Source organism: Vanessa atalanta, chromosome 12 (assembly GCF_905147765.1).
Source record: "Vanessa atalanta chromosome 12, ilVanAtal1.2, whole genome shotgun sequence".
Lineage (NCBI taxonomy): Eukaryota > Metazoa > Arthropoda > Insecta > Lepidoptera > Nymphalidae > Vanessa > Vanessa atalanta.
Genome location: NC_061882.1, coordinates 10,848,813 through 10,870,898, shown reverse-complemented (window position 1 = coordinate 10,870,898; position 22,086 = coordinate 10,848,813). Strand labels below are relative to the sequence as shown.

The 22,086-nt window shown below is 33.1% G+C and overlaps 1 protein-coding gene across 1 annotated transcript; it reads right to left on the bottom strand.

Moving 5' to 3' along the window:
* Nucleotides 1–9,687: 9,687 nt before the first annotated feature.
* LOC125067727 (collagenase-like) lies at nt 9,688–16,566 on the bottom strand. The gene is made up of 5 exons (XM_047676458.1): nt 16,331–16,566; nt 11,344–11,611; nt 10,720–10,818; nt 10,128–10,324; nt 9,688–9,841 (listed from the first exon to the last, which is right to left on the bottom strand). The coding sequence occupies exons 1-5, from the start codon at nt 16,508–16,510 to the stop codon at nt 9,737–9,739; spliced, it is 849 nt and encodes a 282-aa protein (XP_047532414.1). The 5' UTR covers nt 16,511–16,566; the 3' UTR covers nt 9,688–9,736.
* Nucleotides 16,567–22,086: the final 5,520 nt, after the last annotated feature.

Here is a 22,086-nt window from a genome sequence, read left to right as displayed (position 1 = left end):
CTTGGAATTATCAATACGATTATTTTTGGTCAAATAATGCCCTCTTCAAACCCCGTCCTGTTATCACGTTTGAAACTATGCCCGATGAACAGTAGAACATTTATCAATAGAATGCTTGGCTTTACATTACGTTAAGATTATCTATCATTCAGATGAATAGGTGGACCTTACCTTAGACTAGACAGGCTGTCTATGAAAAATCATATCGGTCCTCCTTATTGCCTGATGTTTTCGAACAAGATAAGCTTCTCCACGACATGGTTCCCGCGTATACTAGATGGTGTAAAGACTGTCTCGTTGCATTATTTGTGTCAAAGCAACTAAATTTGCATAACTTAAATATTGCCTAATTATTTTTTTAGTCGGATTAATAGATATTAGTAAAAACCAGAAGTCCAACCAGATTTTATTCAGTATAAGTTTTACATTTGAAAATTTAATCTATTTTTGCACCATTATACCAGAATAAGACCAGACCAGACCAGAATAAGACATTACTTTAATCAAAACTGGATAGGTTTTTTACAGCGAATATCGTTTAATCTTTTCGAAGAAAAATCTGTAAATTCGCATTTCGCCAAGAGCAAATCATCACCTAAGCAGTGCTCAGAATACGAATAGGCCACGATTACACCAATAGCCACATTTACTTCAAAAGTCACTTTACTTTTACGTTTCTAATCCTAATAATATAATAACGTACATATAAAGAAAATCGGAAAATCAATGGACTTTTGACCGCACATTTTTTTCTTATTAAAATACGTCGCTGATTGTTTTTAATAAGATTGTCCATTCAATAGTTATAATATCATGACATTTACCGTTCGTTCAGTAGTATTTTTTATAACGATGACGTAGAAACTGTCAATAGTTGCGCTAACGTGTAGATTCTAAACGGAAACGTCATTTATTCGTCCGACGTTTTTATCTGTATTGTTCTACAGTGAACATGTTCACTCTCTTTCATTATTCTAGAACCAATATGTATTGAGTCTAGATACGTACTCATCTCATACGTATCAAATAGACATTGTGTAAGTTTCGATAATGTCTAGAATTCTTCAAGTAATATTACACCAATGTACAATTGTCATGTGCTCAAATTTGTTCGACTTGTGATCGGTGGTCCTTAGAAAACGCCATGAGCCTGTATGTCAGATGAAAATTTACCAAATTTGTAAAATGTGGACAATATGTGGTAAATATTTGGACGGAAGCTCCAAACCTTCTCCTCAAAAAAGGGAGAAAGCCTCGACGAGTATTTACTGGTTTTTACTTTAATTAATTTATTTGTAATAATGTTTGTGATAGGTTGAAAGGCATCTGAGTTGATTTTACCCCGATATTTAATACACTCTCATTAAATATTTGATATGACTACTAAAATGCGTCTGCCCTCTGCTTGAACTCTGGCAGAATACGTGCTTAGGATATTTTTGATTAAAGGATAATTGTGAAATATCAGTTCACGTGATACAACCATTGATTTATAAATAATAAAAATACCAATCAGCTGATTAAATTTTAAAGGGAAAATAATACTTCATTTCTTATTAAATATTACCGAGAAAGACAAATTATAATTGGATCAAGAGTAATACAAGACAAATCAAATTAAAAGACATGAGTAAAGAATAAAGACTGGGACGCCCTCCGGACATATGCCAAATACTCTCAAGGACCTGGATCTCATCCAATTAGGCAAAATGGCAGCCAAATCTGACTAAGGACAAAAGTATTAAGTCGATTGTATCCTGTGGTATAGACAACCTAAATCAAAGGCAGGGATACAAATCGTGAGGAATTTACCAAAAATTTCGGTTGACCTTCTCGTTTTTCTTGCATAAACAGTAACGAGGGAAGTAAACCTGCACACAGACTTACTCTTTTTCGAAAAGCACGTGTATGAATTAGTAAGAAACGTCAAGATATCTTGTGGTGTGCTGTTTCTCTGGTACCTTGCTTTGATTCTTAGGTTAAAGGCTAATAAGACCTGATACGATGGTGTTGCCGATGTCCATGGGCGGTCGTAGTCACTTTCCATAAGGTGAAGTCGCTTGCCATCTATTGCGTATAAAAAAGTGCCTTTACATTATTATTATTTTTAAGTATTTAATAAATATTGGACAACATCACATACATTACTCTGATCCAAATGTAAGTAGCTAAAGCACTTGTGTTAAGGAAAATTAGAAGTAACGACGGTACCACATACCAGACCCAAGACAATATAGAAAACTAATGTACTTCTTCTACATCGACTCGTTCGGGAATCGAACCCGGGACCTCGGAGTGGTGTACCCATGAAAACCGGTGTAAACACTACTCGACCACGGTCGTCAAATTATTTGTAATTATATGTATACGGCTTTCCTACTTTATTTGTTAAATGATCATAAAGCAAGTTTGCGCTGCGTGTTGTAGTGCATTCAGCTCTTTTTTATCTCTACTATAGAACATAGAGCCGAGATGGCCCAGTGGTTAGAACGCGTGCATCTTAACCGATGATTTCGGGTTCAAACCCAGGCAGGCACCACTGAAATTTCATGTGCTTATTTTGTGTTTATAATTCATCTCGTGCTCGGCGGTGAAGGAAAACATCGTGAGGAAACCTGCATGTGTCTAATTTCAACGAAATTCTGCCACATGTGTATTCCGCCAACCCGCATTGGAGCAGCGTGGTGGAATATGCTCCAAAAACCTTCTCCTCAAAGGGAGAGGAGGCCTTTATCACAGCAGTGGGACATTTACGGGCTGCTAATGCAATGCTAATGCTAATGCTATAGAACATAACTTACAGATATCACGTCCATTTTGTATCTCCGCATATTATAAAACTAAGTCACTTCCCGCCACCTGTACGCTTAGATCTTTCAAACTACGCAACGGATTTAAAGCGGTTTGCATCAATAAGCAAAGTGATTAAGAGGAATGTTTATTAATGTATAAAATATACTAATGCAACTCTTCGAGAATTTCAACAGATCTACCCGGAACAAAACATTTTTTTTTTTATTTTGTATTCTATCTAAAAGTTGTACATAGACCCTTATTTACACGGTTGTGTGACGCTGGAAATGATAGCTAATTCCTTTATTCAATATACGAGCATTACACTTATTTATTGATAGTCAAATTAAGCCACCGGTTCGGAAAAGGAAACACCCTGACCTGAGAAGAACCGGCGAAAGAAACTCAGCGGGTCTTTTTATTTTTTTTTGTCAAACTTATTAAATACATACATATATGAATAGAAATAGCTAGGATAATAGAAATTTCATTCCCAATGTGTGCTATCAATCATAAAATCACTACTTGTATTCGCACTTGTGTGCGAAAGGTAACTATACAATTTCGTTCCTTAATTATTTTTTTAATTTGGCAACAGAAGCATTTTGAACGCTTCCTGGGATCCTGTTGTAGAACCGTATACATTGCCTATGCCTAGTTACTGACTATGCAGTCGAGTAACAGGAGTAACAAGTTTGTGTTCGTTCGTTGTACCAATTGTATGAGAATCATATTTCCTCATAAAATCAATAATATTTTTCCGTACATACAAAATAAATATAAATAAACTACAACTTAAAGAATAAAACAAATTCAGTGATTGCAAATACTGCATATTAACCATTAGTTCTGTGGTATTATAAGCTAGCCATAAAAGCACATTTTAATTCTGTAAGGATTATAGTAAACCCTCAAAGTATCAAATGGCAATACAGAATATTAAGTTTTGTCTCTAAAGTAATTGGTTAGTAGGTGGTGACTACCCAGATGAGCCCCCACAAAGTCCTCGGTTATAAATAACACGAATGTTTAAGTGTCATACCATCCAGAGACAATAGCAGTAAATATAAACGAAGTGGTTAATTTTGATAGCTCGTAAACTTGGTACTATCTCTTTATAGTGTGGTTACTAATCCTTTTATTTTCTAGCTAAAGTATTGTTCCACGAAATTTAAGAACGAATACGGTGCATTTATCTTCGATTTGGAAATTGGGATTTTAATGGAAAAATCTGCCATTGAGTTTTAAAGATAAGTTTACAATTTTCTAGTGGATTTATAAAATAGTTCCGTTTCGCAATATCGATATTCAGTGACTTATGTCCGGTTTCTGAAGTGGAATTAGAGATTGTCGGTGAGCTCACTGCTGATAAGGTTTGTTAATATTCGCTTTAGAGAAATGTATCGATTGTATTATATACTTAGAAATATATAAAAAAGGTCTACCTTTACTTTAATATTATAAAATAGATTTGTCTGTTATTTCTTCACGCTTAAACCACTGAATCAATTACGATGGAATTTGGTGTGGAGATAGTTTGAGTACCGGAGAAAAACAGACTATTCTTTTTAATTTACCCCTTTTTTTTCTCATCGTTTTACTTACATTAAATTAATCAAGTTCTTGTATTACTTCTTATTAAATCTAAATTATTTCTTTGTTTCAATTGTTTTTTTTGTTATTTTAATAAAATTTAAAATAATTTGAATGATTCAAATATTTTAGGTACAAGCAAATAGACCACCTAATAAATTGTTGTCGTATATATTGACGCCGTAAGAAATATTAAGCATTCCTTTTTTTATATTATATTAGCAGGAGGCTCACCTGGTGGGGAGTGATTACCACCGCCCATGGACATCTGCAACACCAGGAGGGTTGCGGTGGCGGCCTTTAAGGCATAATCAATTCTTAAATCTCCAAATTAATAATCCTTAGGTCGACGGCGCATTGGCATCGCCAAACTAAGCATCTAGGTCCCTTGTGCCTATAATTAAACGAGCTCACTCACACTTAAGACCGGAATACAATATTCGCGTAATGTTACTTAGTGGTAATGTTTAGCGGTAGAATATGTGAAGTACACGCGCATGCATGAAACCTCACCTTAGCGGTCGGGACAGACTTAAACACACATACAGATACACATATTACATGTACAGACACGCAACAGGCACACACGCATGAACACGCGCACTCACGCACATTCACGCACACTCAATCACATGCATGCACGCACTTCCCATTCTTGTCGGATTTGCTGTTCAATCAGATTATGAAAATGAGTGAATAGAGATTACGTCTGTATTTACGCACACACTTTTATATGTTCCGTTCAGTTAGGTAGTCTTACTTTAGAAAGGAGTACATCAACATAATCATATACACTACTTATAAAAAAGCAAAAGTATCTCTGTCTCTCAGTCAGTTGCTCTTTCACGGCCAAACCACTTGATGAAATTTGATATGCAGCCAGCTTGAACTCCAAGGAGTTTTTTATACCTAATTTCAGACGACCAATCCCGAAAATACGAGCAAAGCCGCGGTTAGCGAATAGTAGTTTATAAAAGAACAACTTGAAAATTTTTCAAATTTACGAAACAGATTATTTAAAGGAATCCGCAGGGAATACACGAAGAACTATGGGATCCCCTTAAGCTTAATTGATGAATACCCCTGTTTGGAATGCTTCCAAGTAAATATAGATAGTTGTTCTCTGTAAGTTGTTGCGAGTTACTGAGCTGGTTATTTTATAGAAACCCTCTGTTACATTGACGTACTTAAAAGGAAGTTTGAAGTTAAAACATTTTTATTTATATTAAATGGTTTTAAGAACATCGATCGTTTCTTTATCTAGTGGTTTGCTTGCAGGGCTACAGATTCCAAGGTCCTGAGGTCAAACTTTGGGAGAATACAAAAAAAATTGAAATATTTGCCAATAAGTATTCAGTACTGCCTGAAGATTTATGATAGAGGTGCAAATGGGCTAAATGATGGTAAATGGTGACCAGCACGTATAGGCATTGGTGATGTAAGGAAAATTAACCATTTCTCGCCAATGCGCCACTGCCCTTTGGAATAAGATTTTGCCTGATGTGATGTGATGTGCCTTGTCCCATTCACACCATCATTCACGCTTCAAATCGGAATACGACAATACTAAGTATATTGACGTTTGGCGATAGAATATCTGATTAGTGGATTGTACGTAGGTATAGTACTAGACGGACTTGCACAAAATTTGGATATTGGTAATTTAGTAAACATGCCCAATATTACATACGTAATAATCTCAGTTATTATAATCTGTTATTATAATCAGTTAAGCATAACGAAATAATTTATGTTATAATTTTAAAAATTAACACAAGATATAAGAATAATTTTAATTAGCTATTTAAGTGATTAAAATCATTTACAGATCCCATCGACATAATTCTTAAAAAGTCATGATAACCACTCCCTAGTACTCTACGCAGAGCGTAGTAAAATCATATGTCCGTGACAGCTTCGATTTGTATGCGGTCAGGCGTCCTAAATTGCTACCAACACATTCTACAACTATTTTTAATATGTTGTATTATTAGTGTAACTACCAGCACGAGGGACTTAACATCTTAGTTCCCAAGGTTGGTGGCGCATATATGTCAGCCAAGTAAAGGAACTAAGCTTAGCTAAAACTATACAAATATTTAGTTTACTTATAAATCACTAGATAATAAACCAACGAATTACTACGAATAATTCCAACAAATTCCCAACACACTCGTGGATATTAAACTATGAACTATAACTAAACTAAGTTCTAAGTAATTATCTAATTAATCATTCGATTCGACCCTTGATTCGGTCTAATTACCGCGCCCGGTCAGAGGTCATTAACGACCATATTGTTCTAACGGTATGAGTTCGAATTATTTATGTGATAATGAAAACATTAAATTTTAGTTGATTTGATTTATAAATGGAAATTAGGCGTTCATAAATTACTGATAGAATCTTTGGAATAATAGACTGAATGGGAAATTTGTGTATGCTCATATTAAATCTGAAATGGATGTTTGTATGTATATAAACTATGCAGAATGTTTTTGCATGTGTGTGTGGGATGGTCAAATCAGAAACTAGAGAATAGAAAGGAGGAATAAAGAGATTCCTTTGAGTATTTTGATGACAACAATTAAAAAAAAAGAATGTTCTCATTAATTAAACGCGTTGATTTTGAAGACACCCTTGACACTGTATTATTACACTCGATGGTGTCGCTAATAAGGATCAGACTCTAGTTAAGTTGTCGACTTGAATTAGTATGAGTGACGCTTATGTTTACAAGACGACTAATGTTAGGACAAAGAAGGCAAAGAAAAATAAATTAGATTTCATTTGTTAATGCACACCGATAATTTAACAAAGAAAGGCACGTCTTCGAGACTAAGTAAGTAAAGTAATTTATACGATGAGTTACGACAAGGGGGGTAGTATGAAAACCATGAAAAGATACATATCATTAGGTGAAGGAAGAGAAGATAAAGCGTCAAAATGGTACCATTTGGAATTGTTGAAGATTACTTTAGGTAAACTAATTTCTTAAAAATAATCCTAATTTTAAGATTGGTTGATTTGGTTTTTTTTTTTTTTTTAAGATATAATTAGGTGGACTTTCAAATAAGTCACCTGATGCTAAGTGGTCATCACCGCTCATAAAAATTGGCGCTGTCAGAAATATTAAACACTTGTTTTCGCTTGCGGCTTCACTCGCGTTGTAAGGTTCGGTTGTTTGTTACTCGCACAATATCTTTATTAATTGTAGCCTTTGTGTTATTCTGATGTATAGGCTATATTACTGTAAAGGTTCATTAAAATCAAGTCGTAGTTTTTGCGTGGAAGATACACGCGTAACAAACATCCATACATATACATTTTCGCTATATAATATTAGTAAGGATTCCTTACATCGCCAATGTGCGACCATTTTTGAGAGTTAAAAACGTTTAGTTACACTGGCTCACTCACCCTTCGAACCGGAATACAACATTATTGTTGTTTGGCGGTAGAATATCTGATGAGATGATACCTACCGAGCCTATCACCAAGCAATTTAATTTAATTCGTTAGACATTGTTAAAGTCAATTATTTTTTACATATTAAATATATGTACAGGCAGATGCAAGTCCTTTATATAAAGTAAGTTAATAAACTAACACTCATTGTACTGTTGTGGTAATTTGTGAGCCAATAATAATCTGAGCTTCTATTCTCATGGCTTAATACCATTGTTCAAACTGTGATAAACAGTTGATATGATAGTTCTGTTATAGTTTTGTTTAGAAAAGTTGTTCGAAAGTTAGCTCACTGTTGAACAAAGTTAGTCGTGACAACAACTTTACACAGTATAACTGGTTTTAACTGGAGTGAAACAAAATGTTTGTTTGAACACATTTACGACTACTATCTATAACTATTAATAATACCCTTATTTATCTTTTGAGGCAAACTATGAATTAAAAAGCCTAGTATGAAATTTTTAATAAGCGCGGAATATTTTGGTCCTTGTGAAAGTATTGGTGATAAGTATGCTCGGCTGAATAATTATTTGAAGAACTATTTATTATTGAATTAAAAAAAAAATACTATTGTGAAAATTTGGCAATTTTTTTATAACATTTTATAATGAATGACTAAGATACAACGCAAAACCTAAGCCGGTGGGTTGAACAGGACAAATCTTTGCATGGGTATGCTTTATGGGACATGGGACGAGCAGTACGAGAGGGCTTTTCAAAATTCATCTCATAAAACGGCGATGAAAAAATATATGGAAATTAGTCACACGTGATGTTTGAAATATAGAAATAGGAATATAGCCTTACGTTGATGAGTTCAAGGGAATTGTTTAGAATTTTTTGAAAATTCATCACCTGAGATGGTGAAATTTGGGATGAACATTTTGTATGGAAGTTCATATGTTTTTTAAGAAATATAGAAATCAGTGTTCAGACTACTGTTTATCAGTAAAAGGTAAACGTTACTTTATTCCCAATGTTATTTTACATCGGGAAGATATTTTTCACACGGTTTAGTTTTTTAATAACATTAAAAATTGAAAGACGCAGCGAGAGCCTTCTACAAGTGAACCGACGACCTTGTAAGTTTTCGCGAAAAGCCGTTGGATGCGTACAGGGCAAGACCAGCCATCGTGGAAATCCTTGTGTGATCCTTAGTCCAGAAGTTAATATCTTAAGTTTTACAATATTATGATGAGATTGAAACAGTAAAACTAATGAGTACATGAAAACAACACGTGAATAGACTCTATGTTAAATAATATGTGTTAAACGTAAATGTTTAATTTGGAATAATCTAAAATTCTATTTGATTATGTTTAGGTAAATCCAGTTCAAAGTTAAAAATCAAATATTGTATAACTAAATTATAATTTTCAGGATTGTGTTTGATCAAAATCATAAATTAATATTATATTATTTGCTTATTTCTACGCTTCGAAATCCGTCAATGCGATGGGCCGCAAAAACTCAGGACGCACAACAAAAGTTCATCTATAAAATGTCATGAACATAAACGAAAACGACTTTTGTCAATCTACTAAATTGTTACCAAAATTATTTTTTATATATGATCATGTTTCGTATGATCGAACACTGTTATATTTAATGCGTTAGTCATTACTGATACGACGAGAAGAAATTAATTTTAAATCCTTACCAAACATGCCTTTGATTTTATAGGGTTCAGATATTTCTTCCTCAAGAAATAAAGACCTTAAAAAGTTAGTATTATACTATAATAATGCATATTGGGGTAGTTTTATGCGTATAGTGTAATAGATAAAAGTAAGTGTTGCTTAGATGCGGACTTTTTATTGAAAGTCATTATTAATTGTATCGAAATTTATTTCAGTATTGCCAATAGTTTTTATTTTGTTTACATATTGCTTTGGATCCATGGTAAAAACGCTGTTACCCGGGTGTAGACGGATGGGAAACCGGCCTGGCAGCCATCACCCACTCCAAAAGATACTATCCCCACCTAAAACAATCATTTACTAAATTCAGAGAGTTCAAAAACATTATTTACGCTCAAAAACGGGGAGGCTCAAATTATCACTCTTTTGTAATTTTCTAGGACTGAAATGCTGCAGCAAATTATGTGAATTTTTAATTAAAAGTCAGCGGGGCTCAAGTTGTAAAAGATGTTTATGACATTTTGGGAGTGAAGTATTTCAGAATGTAAAGTTTCTAACGTAAAAAGTGCTTACAAGTGGAGGGATTGATTAGTTAATATCCTAATACCATTGTAAAGAACAAGATCTTACCAAAGTCCGTTGATTTTTCCAAATTGCTGTCAAAGGTCCTCCTGAATCTCCATCGCACGTTCCAATTCCTCGAACTCCTCTGGTGCACATTTGGCTTGCGTAAATTGGTATGTCAAAACTTCTCTGACAAACAGCGTTGGTAAGAATTTCCATGTTTACATGATGAAGATTGGTGCTGGGTGGGAAGCTGTTCTGGGCTAGAAAAGCATTTACGATGTTTTAAATCGAATTGAATGCGTATAGCAGATAAAAATAGAAGACTAAAAGTTCGTAAAATACGTAGAAAAAAACTATTTCAGTAATGCTCTGATGTAATACTTTTATTAATTACATTATGTGAATGGTAAAAATGCCTAGGGTATTTTAATTAAAGTTTAAAACAAGTAAATTTGAATATTTTATTTGTTAAAACTGGAGTAATTTTGATATTTTTAATGGCTTTTAGTAGTAGAATCAACATTCCAAAACGAATTTTCCAAGTGGTAAATTTAATTAGATGTTAGTAAAAGTATATTTTGGTTGATTGGTTAAATATTATAATGATTGTGAGTTAAAAAAAATCTGTAACCTTAATATAGAAAACGGTTTTTACCATCTCTCGTCTTGCCATAACCACTAGCGGTCGCTGTAAGTCCAGAAAATTCTTGTCGTATATCACTCATTGCTGGTAAGGGAATCGCCCGAATGTTGTCTGAAAGTAATGAATTGATTAATGTCCAATTTAAAATTAAAGGTTTAAGTCCCCAGAGTTGTACCCCGTGCTGTTTGAAAGAATGGTGTCTTAAGTATGTTTGGCAGAATTTCGTAAATTATATTGACAACAAATTTGGCATATATATCCAGAAGAGTAGAATACAGCCGTCACAGAATATTTCCGTTTTATTATATGGTATTCCTCAACCAATTCTATCAGAAGCATAGTACCGTAATTAACATAATTTATTATTAATTATCAAAAAAAATAAAATTAATTATGATTAATCTTGCTGCTCGCCCTGGTTACGAATGGGTGAAATTATAATTATGTTTGTTTTGTTAAAAATAAACAATAAATATTCTTATATATGGTCGAATTTGAACCAACCAGGAAAGTATTCGATATTATCAAAATCGGTCCAACCGTTTAGGTGGAGTTCAGTGGTATACATATATTCATATTCATAACGTTTTCTGGCAGTTTGTGTGCAATTTTTTTTTCTATAAATAAAATACTTACTATTAAATACAATTCTGGATATCTTCACCATAGCGATATCATGCCTCAAATCGTTTACGTTCCAATTTGGGTGAGTAACAATATCCTTAGTTACTATCCTGGTTCCTCCAGAGAATAGCAAAAGAGAACCCAGAACAATGGTGAACTGTGAAGCCTGGCTCTCGCCGTCCCACCAGCAATGCGCTGCAGAGAGGACTCTGGTGTTGGATATCAAAGCACCCCCACAAACGGATGTCTTTTTAGTTGTCAACGTCACGACGATACCTGCCTGTGTTCAAAAATATATTTATGAATTTAATTATTAATAACGGTCTGTACTAAAAGTCCGGTCAAACGGAATTTTAACCGGCAATAATTCGCTTAGAGCTGAAATTTTTTATACATATAATTTTTTATACTGAACTGCTGATCCCACGTCTGCTAAAAAAAGTATTCAAGGTCAAATTTTAAATGTATCAGTTTTTTTGCATTTTGTTATACATGGACGTTGCTGTTAACAACAGTGTTCCAATACTTTTCTTACTGTGAACTACTGTTGGATATCACCATTTTAAACAGCGAAAATATTAAAATGCACGTCCGATGAATGAGTGCAGTGAAAAAGACATACTTTCAAAGTAGTTGTCTATCCAAGTATACGAGGACCATACATTCTAACATAAGGTTCTTTATATGCTTTATTTTAGGATCTTACAGTTTTATTTGAATGGGTTTATTTAGTTCTAGGACACTTCGCTTATTAAAAAAGATCTATATTTAGCTTATATGTAACTATTGTCGAGAGAGGAATGTGAATGCTTATGTCAGCCAGTTATAATGCCCCATGTTTTACTCACGAGGTAGTATTGTGCTACAAAAATAGTATACTAAAGACTATTATGTTTTGATTTGGATTTCTTCAAAGTAGCTCTGCCGTCACAGTGAGCTGTCTCATGGTTAAAACGACTTAAACCCGATATAGGCTTAGTGACGTATTTTTAAGATATATTTTGTTATTTCAACTTAAGACGAGACAAGCTTGTGAATTTTTATTCCTACTTTGACACGTCACGAAGTTCCCAATTCAAGATTATAAAAAACAACTCTTCTTATTTGAAAAGCAAAAATAATTTAATGTCTGTAGACTTTTACCTACACCATAAGACATTATACGATGAAAATACAAATTTATATTAATTGAGCATCGATGTATACCGATCATAGCAGTGACCAATTTACCAGCTGGCTGAGTTTGCTTGAGCCTAAGGCAGCGAATTTTCCTCCTTTTCTTTCAATGAACATTAAAAATATATAAACTATTTTTTTGGCAATTTCGAAGTAATTGCTGCATTTAAAAAAATAAACTGAGCACTCAGGCACTAAAAATTTAGGGTGGATATATTTATATAGCGTAATTGTTACATAAGTGATTAATACAAAGCACAAACGGTTGCTAGAACTAAATTGATGATAATACAAATACACGTGTATACATAACATAGTACTATTACAAATTACCTCTTCCATTAAGCCATCAGTGACATTCCGCTGAACACAGATGTCAATAACTTTAATTATGCTAAATTAATTAAGATTTTATGGCAACTATATGGTCCGGTTGAAATGAAGGAATAAAAATAAATAGTAGATGTATTTCTGTTTTTAACGGACTTCAAAAAAGGAAATGGTCAATTCGATTTTATTGTTTTATGTTGGCTCAGAATTAATTTATGAACCAAGATGTTTTAACTTGCGAGAAAAAAAAATACGTATGGTCCTATTTAAATTCGAAGAGATAAACTGTAATCAGCTATTTTTCGGTATATTATTTATGTATTTTATATTATGTTAAATTCATACCGAAGGTGTGGTCAAGCTCCAAGTTTATTTTTTATTTTATTTATAGATTTTCGAAACACCTTCGGCGTATTCACAAAATATTCTTAGGTAAAAGTAGGTAACAAATTTTTGTACAATGTGATACATCACTACAGGCGTTTACATTATAAATAACAAAAAACTAAACATTATCCTACAGTTTATTAAATAGACCGGATAGATCTCTTTCTTCAAAAAAATCTTGTTTTATTGTATATTAATATATTTCGTAACAGCAAAGAGTGTTAAAGTAAGATATAGTACTATGATACTATGAAAACAACCAAAAATATTGATCACATCATCGATATCAGCTGGTTGACTTACATTTCTAACTTCGTATTCTACGCAGCTACATGTAATTGACTATATTTTTAATGCTGTGAATTTCCTTGGGATACGATATAATTACGATTATAGAATCATTTCTTGACGAAGTGAGTACTGCGTATCATATGTAATCTACATATGAAACAAAGCACGGTTTTTTTTTACTTTATTTACTTGGTGGTAGGGCTTTGTGCAAGCCCGTCTGGGTAGGTACCACCCACTCATCATATATTCTACTGCCAAATAATAGAACTCTGTATTGTTGTGTTGAGGATAGAGGGGTGAGTGCGCCAGTGTAATCACAGGCACAAGAGACATAACATCTTAGTTCCCAAGGTTGGTGGCGCATGGGTGATGTAAGGAATGGATAATATTTCTTACAGCGCCTTTGTCTATGGGCGGTGGTGACCACTTATCATCAGGTGGCCTATATGCTCGTGCGCCAACCAATGCCATAAAAAAACCCTGAATTTGCACGGGCAGAATAATATCTTGTTAAAACGCTATGCAGATATATATTATTATAGTTTATCAGGCGCACGCTAAAGCCAGTGGCCATGTTTTTCCTAATATTTTCAACGATCCATATTTTTGTCAATTTATCAAAACATTTAATGAATTATATAGAAATCGCTCCGAGCATTCTTCCTTCCAATCAACGCGTTTCTTTGTGAAGAAACTATTTTTAATTGCTTATTTGTATAAAGATGCTCTAACTATGCCCTAATTAATGTTGATATTTCTTAGGTAAATAAAAAAATACGTTGAAAAAACAAAATTACACCAGATCTTCCCCATTAATTACATCGTTAATTAGTGTAAACTGTAAGAAAAATCGTTCAGTAATTTTTGAGTTGGCGTTAACGCGATAAGCATTAGACAGACAGTGGACAGACGTGCCGGACCTTGTTTTATAGTATTTGATTTGGGTGAAATGTTTCCTACACAAAAATCACCTTATCACCTCTATCATTTGTACTGACCAAGCGTTTCTTGCGTTGTTTTTATTTATTTTTAAATGATAAGATGGGCACAGATAAATTATTGTTGAAGTGATAAGCACAATATCTTTGATTAAATCAATTAATACTTTTATGATAGTAAGTATTGTTTTTTTTTAGGTTACGAAAAATAGAGATACGGTAATAATTACCAATTAACATGGACCCCTAGCGATAGCTAAGGCAACAGATATAGTTTTGATTGTTAATGACAATGCACTCTTTTAAAAGGTTAATAACTCTCGAAGAAATCAAACTAAGCCGGTCAGCCTAACTATTACATAAAAAAATATAGCACACAAACAGTCACCTCCGGCTTACCCCCTCAAGGGGTGAATAATAAAAATAGCGTCTTTCCCAGGAACTCCAACTCCATACCCATCTAAATCGGTTCAAGCGTGAAGAGGTGACAGACAGAGTTACTTTCGCATTTATAATATTAGTATAGAATAGTTACTATAAAAACAAATGACGAAGATGAGTGTCCGAGTTCTGCGTCATCAGTAGAAAAAATCCATACAGCTTAAATTAACTTCCTCTAACGTTATTTCCAACAAATTAATGTAACAACTTTGATGTTTGTGTCATAAAGTATGAGTTTACTTATTCTCAAAGATTTTTTTTAAATAATTTGTGACTCTCTTCTACGTATTTAAGCTTCTTTAACGATAATATTTTATTCGACAGTCATCAAAAGTAAATCGGTTTAAAATATTATTTGAGCATTCGAGGATTACACATTATTTTGTATTATTTCATCTCTTTGTTTATTAAGGACAATTGTTGTTTAATAGCTTTGTGATTTTGTACGAATTCACTTCGTATCTCACTCGTGAAAAGTTGACAACTGACTTACGCCAATTTGACACATGTATCCTATATTTTTTATAATTGTTATAATCAATGACGCATATTACATTCTGACATTTCAAACTCGTATTCTGCGGTGAGTTTCTTGTTACAGAATAGTCCTACAGCTGTGTGATTTTGTACGGATTCACATTGTATCTCACTCGCAAAATTACAGTGGTATGCCATTTTGATACGTATATACAGTGTATTCGGTTACGGACTAGCGATATTATAGCTAATAACAAAAAAATATATTTTAATATACAAATACAGCATTAATTTGGATTCAACCCACTTCCACGCTAAATGGCAGTCATTTTGATTTTTTTAATGAAATTTATTTACGTGTGCACAAAAAACACATATCACATATACATATCTGTAAAAGTTTGGGTTTCACTGTGATAAAAATAGCCTTATTCGATGGGTAATAATACTGTTTGTTATTTACATTATAAAAGAATGCGCTTACTATCTACAAATTTAAGAAAAACAATATTATGTTGGAAAAAAAAGTAAAAACATACGTAAATTATTATTGCAAATTACTACAAAATCACTACACATAACCCATTTGATGTTTTTACTAGATCGATAGCTTTTTAGCTAAGCTACAATACAACATTAAATTTACAACTGTATGTCTATTACTTTAAGCACAAGCACAAGCGCAAGCACAAAGGGCCCTACCACCAAGTAAATATCTTCAATTTTAATATTTATATTGATTACTAGTGGATCGTCCCGGCTTCGCTCGGGTCCAATCTATTAACGAAGAAAATGGTACGATGTAATTATAATATATATCCACTAACACTCAGAGATAATGTAGCATTCTACCAATGAAAAAAAAAAAAGATTTCAATCATAGCTTCTGAAGATTACTCCTACATACAAACAAACAAATTTTATCTCTCTATTATATTAGTATAGATTGTATTTCTAACCTGAAAGGGAAACGCGGTGATAGTAGCCGCCGGTCCGCCCCCTACGATTCTGCTGATCCCCTCCATACCCATTATCTTATGAGCCGCCGGTATCCCGATAGCTTCGTGGTAGCCATTTCTTACAACATCTGTTCTTACAAAATAATTAAAAGAACACAAAAATAGGCAAATTAAAAGCATGTTTACACTGTCTATTGTTTTAGTGACATTTATAATTGTGACGATATCAAACGCGAAACATCTTATAATACTGAGTTATCAGTCTACTGATTATAACAGTGGAGGTAATCAAATGCAAATGATCTTTTAGGTCGCTCACAGACGAGCATTTTCGCGATACGTTTTTGTATGTAAATTGTAAAAAAATGTTTGAGAAGCTGCTCAGTAAGATTTTTTTTTGATAATACTTGGTGGTAGGGCCTTGTGCTAGTCGGCCTGGGTTGGTACCATCCACTCATAATATATTCTACCCGTAAAAAGCAATACTTAGTAAATTCATACATACACACTATATTATTCGAATAAATACCTTAGATTATATGCATTAGCATTAGCATTAGCAGCCTGTAAATTTTCCCACTGTTGGGCTAAAGGCCTCCTCTCCCTTTGAGGAGAAGGTTTGGAGCATATTCCACCACGCTGTTCCAATGCGGGTTGGCGGAATACACATGTGGCAGAATTTCGTTGAAATTAGACACATGCAGGTTTTCTCACGATGTTTTCCTTCACCGCCGAGCACGAGATGAATTATAAACACAAATTAAGCACATGAAAATTCAGTGGTGCCTGCCTGGGTTTGAACTCGAAATCATCGGTTAAGATGCACGCGACCTTAACCACTGGGCCATCTCGGTTCATTTTCTTGAGTTAAATGTAATGTTTATCCATATTTGTTACATTTTTTTAAATTTATTTTTTTTGTAATGTTACTACTAAATATTAATATTCTCCAAAAACAACAAATTATTAAATAATAATAAGATAAGAATTTATACAAAAACGCTTCGTTTGTAAACGGCCTTAACAGTGATTTGTTTTCTAATGAAGTGAACAACTGATATGAAATTAAAATAATCTATTTAATATTAATCAGATTTTACATAGGAAGAACATCGGTATGTTTCGATATATATTATACTAATTATTATTAAATATATATATTTTTTATGCTAGTGTGAATTTTTGATTAAATTATTACTAACCAGTATAAGTTGATACATTCAAAATTTCTCGACCCGAAATTCAGCAATAAAACCAAATTTACAATTCCGAGTTAGCTTCAATCGGCATCGGACCAGCGTGGTAAAGGCTCCAAATTTTCTCAAAAGGAGACGAGGTCTTAGTCTTACGTTTACAGGTAGTTTTTTTAACGTATTTTGCAACCAATTTTTATTCCTTATTAGAGTTCGTGACTGTCGTGCTTATAAGATGTCTTAGTGTGTGTGACAGTTAAGAGTAAAACAGCAGAAAAAGATGCACAATACTCGCCATGGTCAGATTTTTGCATATTAAAATTAAAGAGTTGCGGCGCAAATATCTATGCTAATATTTGAAATGTAGAAGTAACTCTGTCTGTTACGCTTCCACGACAAAGCCACTGAACCGAATTTGATGAAATTTGGTATGAACGAACTTAGTGAAAGACTAAGGTTACTTTTTTATCCCAGCACCTGACGACCAAATCAAAAAACTCAAGAGCAAATAAAGCTTCCACATCGCATCAACTATATTTTAAAAATCTAAAGTCCATTTTTCGAAAACACGCCTCACCAAGATATGAAACGTTGTACTGACGTTTAAAGAATTACATTTTGCATTTTATATGTCGATGTTTTGTCTTTTCCGTTATGAAATGTATTATAATATATTTAAAGCAATTTAGGTTTAGTTGCTACAAATACAAAATCATAAAAATGTACTACTTTATTAACGACGACCTCCGTGGTCGAGTTGTGTGTACACCGGTTTTCATGGATACGCCACTCCGAGGTCCCGGGTTCGATTCCCGGCTGAGTCGATGTAGAAAGAGTTCATTAGTTTCTATGTTGTCTTGGGTCTGGGTGTATGTGGTACCTTCATTACTTCTGATTATCCATAACACAAGTGCTTTAGCTACTTACATCGGGATCAGAGTAATATATGTGATGTTGTCCAATATTTATAAAAAAAAAAAATTAATACCAAGTTATAATATGACAACGAAACCTATTATATTAAGAGCAGGATGCAAGCCCTCTTTCCTATCTAAATAGCAGCTATTGTGGTCAAAATCCGCATTTTTTCGGCCAAAGAAAATGTATTAAATAAAGTGACGGTACCTTATCTCGGAACGAGCCGGATGGTATAAACGGGCTTTTGCCGGTCGACGGCCGTTAAGCCGTTGGGTGTGAATGGGCTTTCGGGTCGATATTAATATTTCGTTCTATATCAGATGTCTAACAATGTTTGTTGTTACAAATACTTTTATTTAGATAAACATGAGTAAACATGAGTTAAATTTTAATTCGTTCAAATGATCTGTAATTTACTCTAATGGCTTAGGTCTGTATGGTACGATACTATTTAAATGTAGCATCAATAAATTAAAAAAAAAAAAACAATCTGTCGTCAATTTAGCGAATGTATTTTATTATATGACACTAGCTGTTACCCGCGGCTTTGCCCGCGTAGAATATAAATATATTTACAAATTAACTTCAAAAATTACGTTAATGTAAGACCTCTTTATATACCACATTGGTGTGTATTTTAGCCCTTAGGGTATAATATTCAGAAACGCTTAAATACGTATCTACTCATTTTTAATCAGTAGCCCAAAAATAAAACATCATGCATCTAACTTCAAAATGACGGACTTCCAGGCTATCCTGTATACGAAATGTCAACCTCTATTTCTCCCTTTAGGCGTAAAATATCCAAAAGCGCTTAAATGCGAATCAACTCATTTTTTATCGGTAGCCTTAAAATAAAGTTTCCTACTTCTAACTTCAAAAATGACGGTCTTCCATACTCAACTATATAAAAAAAGACAACTCTTATTAAACCCCTTATAGGTTGAATATGCAGAAATGCTTAAATACGTATCTACTCACTTTTAACCAGTATCCCAAAAATAAAGTTTCATATTTTTAATTGAAAAAATGACGGACTTTCATAAAAAATTTACATCCCTTATTTCAGCCCCTCGGAGGTAGAATATTAAGAAACGTTTAAATATGTATTTACTCATTTTTAATCAGTAACACAAAAATAAAATTTATTCCTTCAAACTAAAAAAATGACGGACTTCCAGACTAATCTATATAAGAAATGTCAACCCCTATTAAACCCATTAGAGGTAGAATATCGAGAAACCCTTTAATAAGTATTTAATCATTTTAATCAGTATTCCAAAAATAAACATTCATGTTTTAACTTAAAAAATGACGGACTTCCATAAAAACTTGCAACCCTTATTTCACCGCCTTTGTGGTAGAATATTAAAACACGCTTAAATTCGTATTTACTAATTTTTAATTAGTATCCCAAATATAAAGTTTCATGCTTTTAACTTAAAAAAACTCCCATAAAAAATTTCAACACTTATTTCACCGCCTTAGTGGTAGATTATCTAGAAACGCTTAAATACATATCTAGTCATTTTTAATCAGTATCAAAAAAATATAGTTTCGTGATTCTAACTTAAAAAATTACGGACTATCATACATACTTTCATCCCTTGTTTCGCCCCTTAGGAGTAGAATATGCAGAAACGCTTAAATATTTATGTACTCGTTTTTAATAAGTATTCTATAAATTAAGTATTATGTTTCCAACTTAAAAAATGACGGACTTCCATACAAAAGTTCAACCCCTATTTCACCCCTTTAGGGGTAGAATTTCCAAAATTCCCTTCTTAGTGGGTGTCATGATATGTTAGTTTATAAGTGTACAGCCTAAAATATAAGTTTTATGCTTCTAGTCTAAAAATGACAATACTTTCAACAACTTACAACCTTTCATCCCCCTTTTCAACCCTTTACAGCATTTTTTCCAATTAAAACGCCTATGTCCTTTTCATGCACATAGACTATTTGTATACCAAATTTCATTTAAATCGGTCCAGTAGTTTTGGCGTAAAAGCGAGACAGACAGACAGAGTTACTTTCGCATTTATAATATTATATAGTATGGAAGTATGGATAGTATGGATTATTAGAAAAAAATACTATCCTTAATCCAAACAATACTATAAAGAAAACTATGACACCTAATTATAATTAATTTTATCTACATCCAAACTAAAATAAGTGTTAATAATTGTGAAATTATTAGAACCAAAATATTATCCTTAAAACAAAATTAAATAGTATTTAAAAAGTATTACTATACACGACGATATTATATCGCAAAAACAAATAACGCTGCATACAAACGCTCAGAAGGGAGCCCACCGCGCGTCGATTTCGACCAAATTTGATTACCATAAAAACGGTTCTAGTGAGTTAATCTTAAAAGATAGACATATACTGTCGCAGACATTTTTTTAGATCATTTCAAGAGGAATAATTCTTTCATACATATATTTTTGATATATTCAACCGTTTTCGCAGCGCACGCAACGGAAGCCCTCAAGGATGAATAATTTTCCCCGCTTTTTTCACTTTTTCCATATTTTTTGTCGCTCCTAATAATTGCAGCGTGATGTTATATAGCCTAAAGCCTTCCTCGATAAATGGTCTATTCAACACAAAAAGAATTTTTCAATTCGAACCAGTAATTCCTGAGATTAGCGCGTTCAAACAAACAAACAAACAAACTCTTCAGCTTTATAATATTAATATAAAGTATAGATAACAAATTATTACGTTTGCGTTTAAAGGTCATTTTCGCATTAGAAATAAATAAAGATTGATGATTTTTAAGACGCACTTAATTTGGATGTGATCGCTTATACGAATTTTGCTGATGTTACATTTATAGCATATTCCAATAGAAGTCGGAGAAAAGATAAACAAAACTTAGACTTACGTATTTCATGCGATTTTCTAATAACTATGCTATGTTGGGCACTATTAATTTTTTATTACTTTTACTTCCAAAATTCCGATAACAGTTTCGTCGAAATTTCGTCGTCTGTCAAATGTTGGTTATTTGCCTTTTTTCCTGTTCTGGTTGGGATAGAGTATATGTGTTTACTTAATTCATACAAAAAAAGAAACCATTACTTATTTAATTATACTGTTGATTGAATACACTATATACAATAGAAAGGGTTTCCGTTTCAATCAGGTGTTGTAAGACATCTCTCATTGTTTATTCGCAATGAATTATTTGAAAGAATATAAATTTGTATCATTTTCTACAAACTCGAACAAACCTCCATAAATCTTCTTTTGATTTAAGAAATTTAATTAAACTTTTGCCAGCTTTTAAATGGAAGAAAATTAAAACTAAACTAATTAAACAATGTTGTTCGAGAAAAAAAAAGCGAAAGATAATCCAATAAATTAATAAGTAAGGTCTGAGACCAACTTCACCAATGCCAGACCACGTTCGAGTTACATCCTCTTTCCTTTTACCCGCATTTCTGTAGAACTACGATCTCGGAGTCCTTTTATAGGAATTTTTAATTGCAAAAAGTTCCAATCCGTAGAAGCAATTATCCTCCGCGGTCTGATTAATTTGTCGTTTTAAATGCGCTTATCAGAATGAAAAACTTCCTATCAGATAAATGTACGACTATTAATGTAGAATTAAGAGCACAAGATTACGAG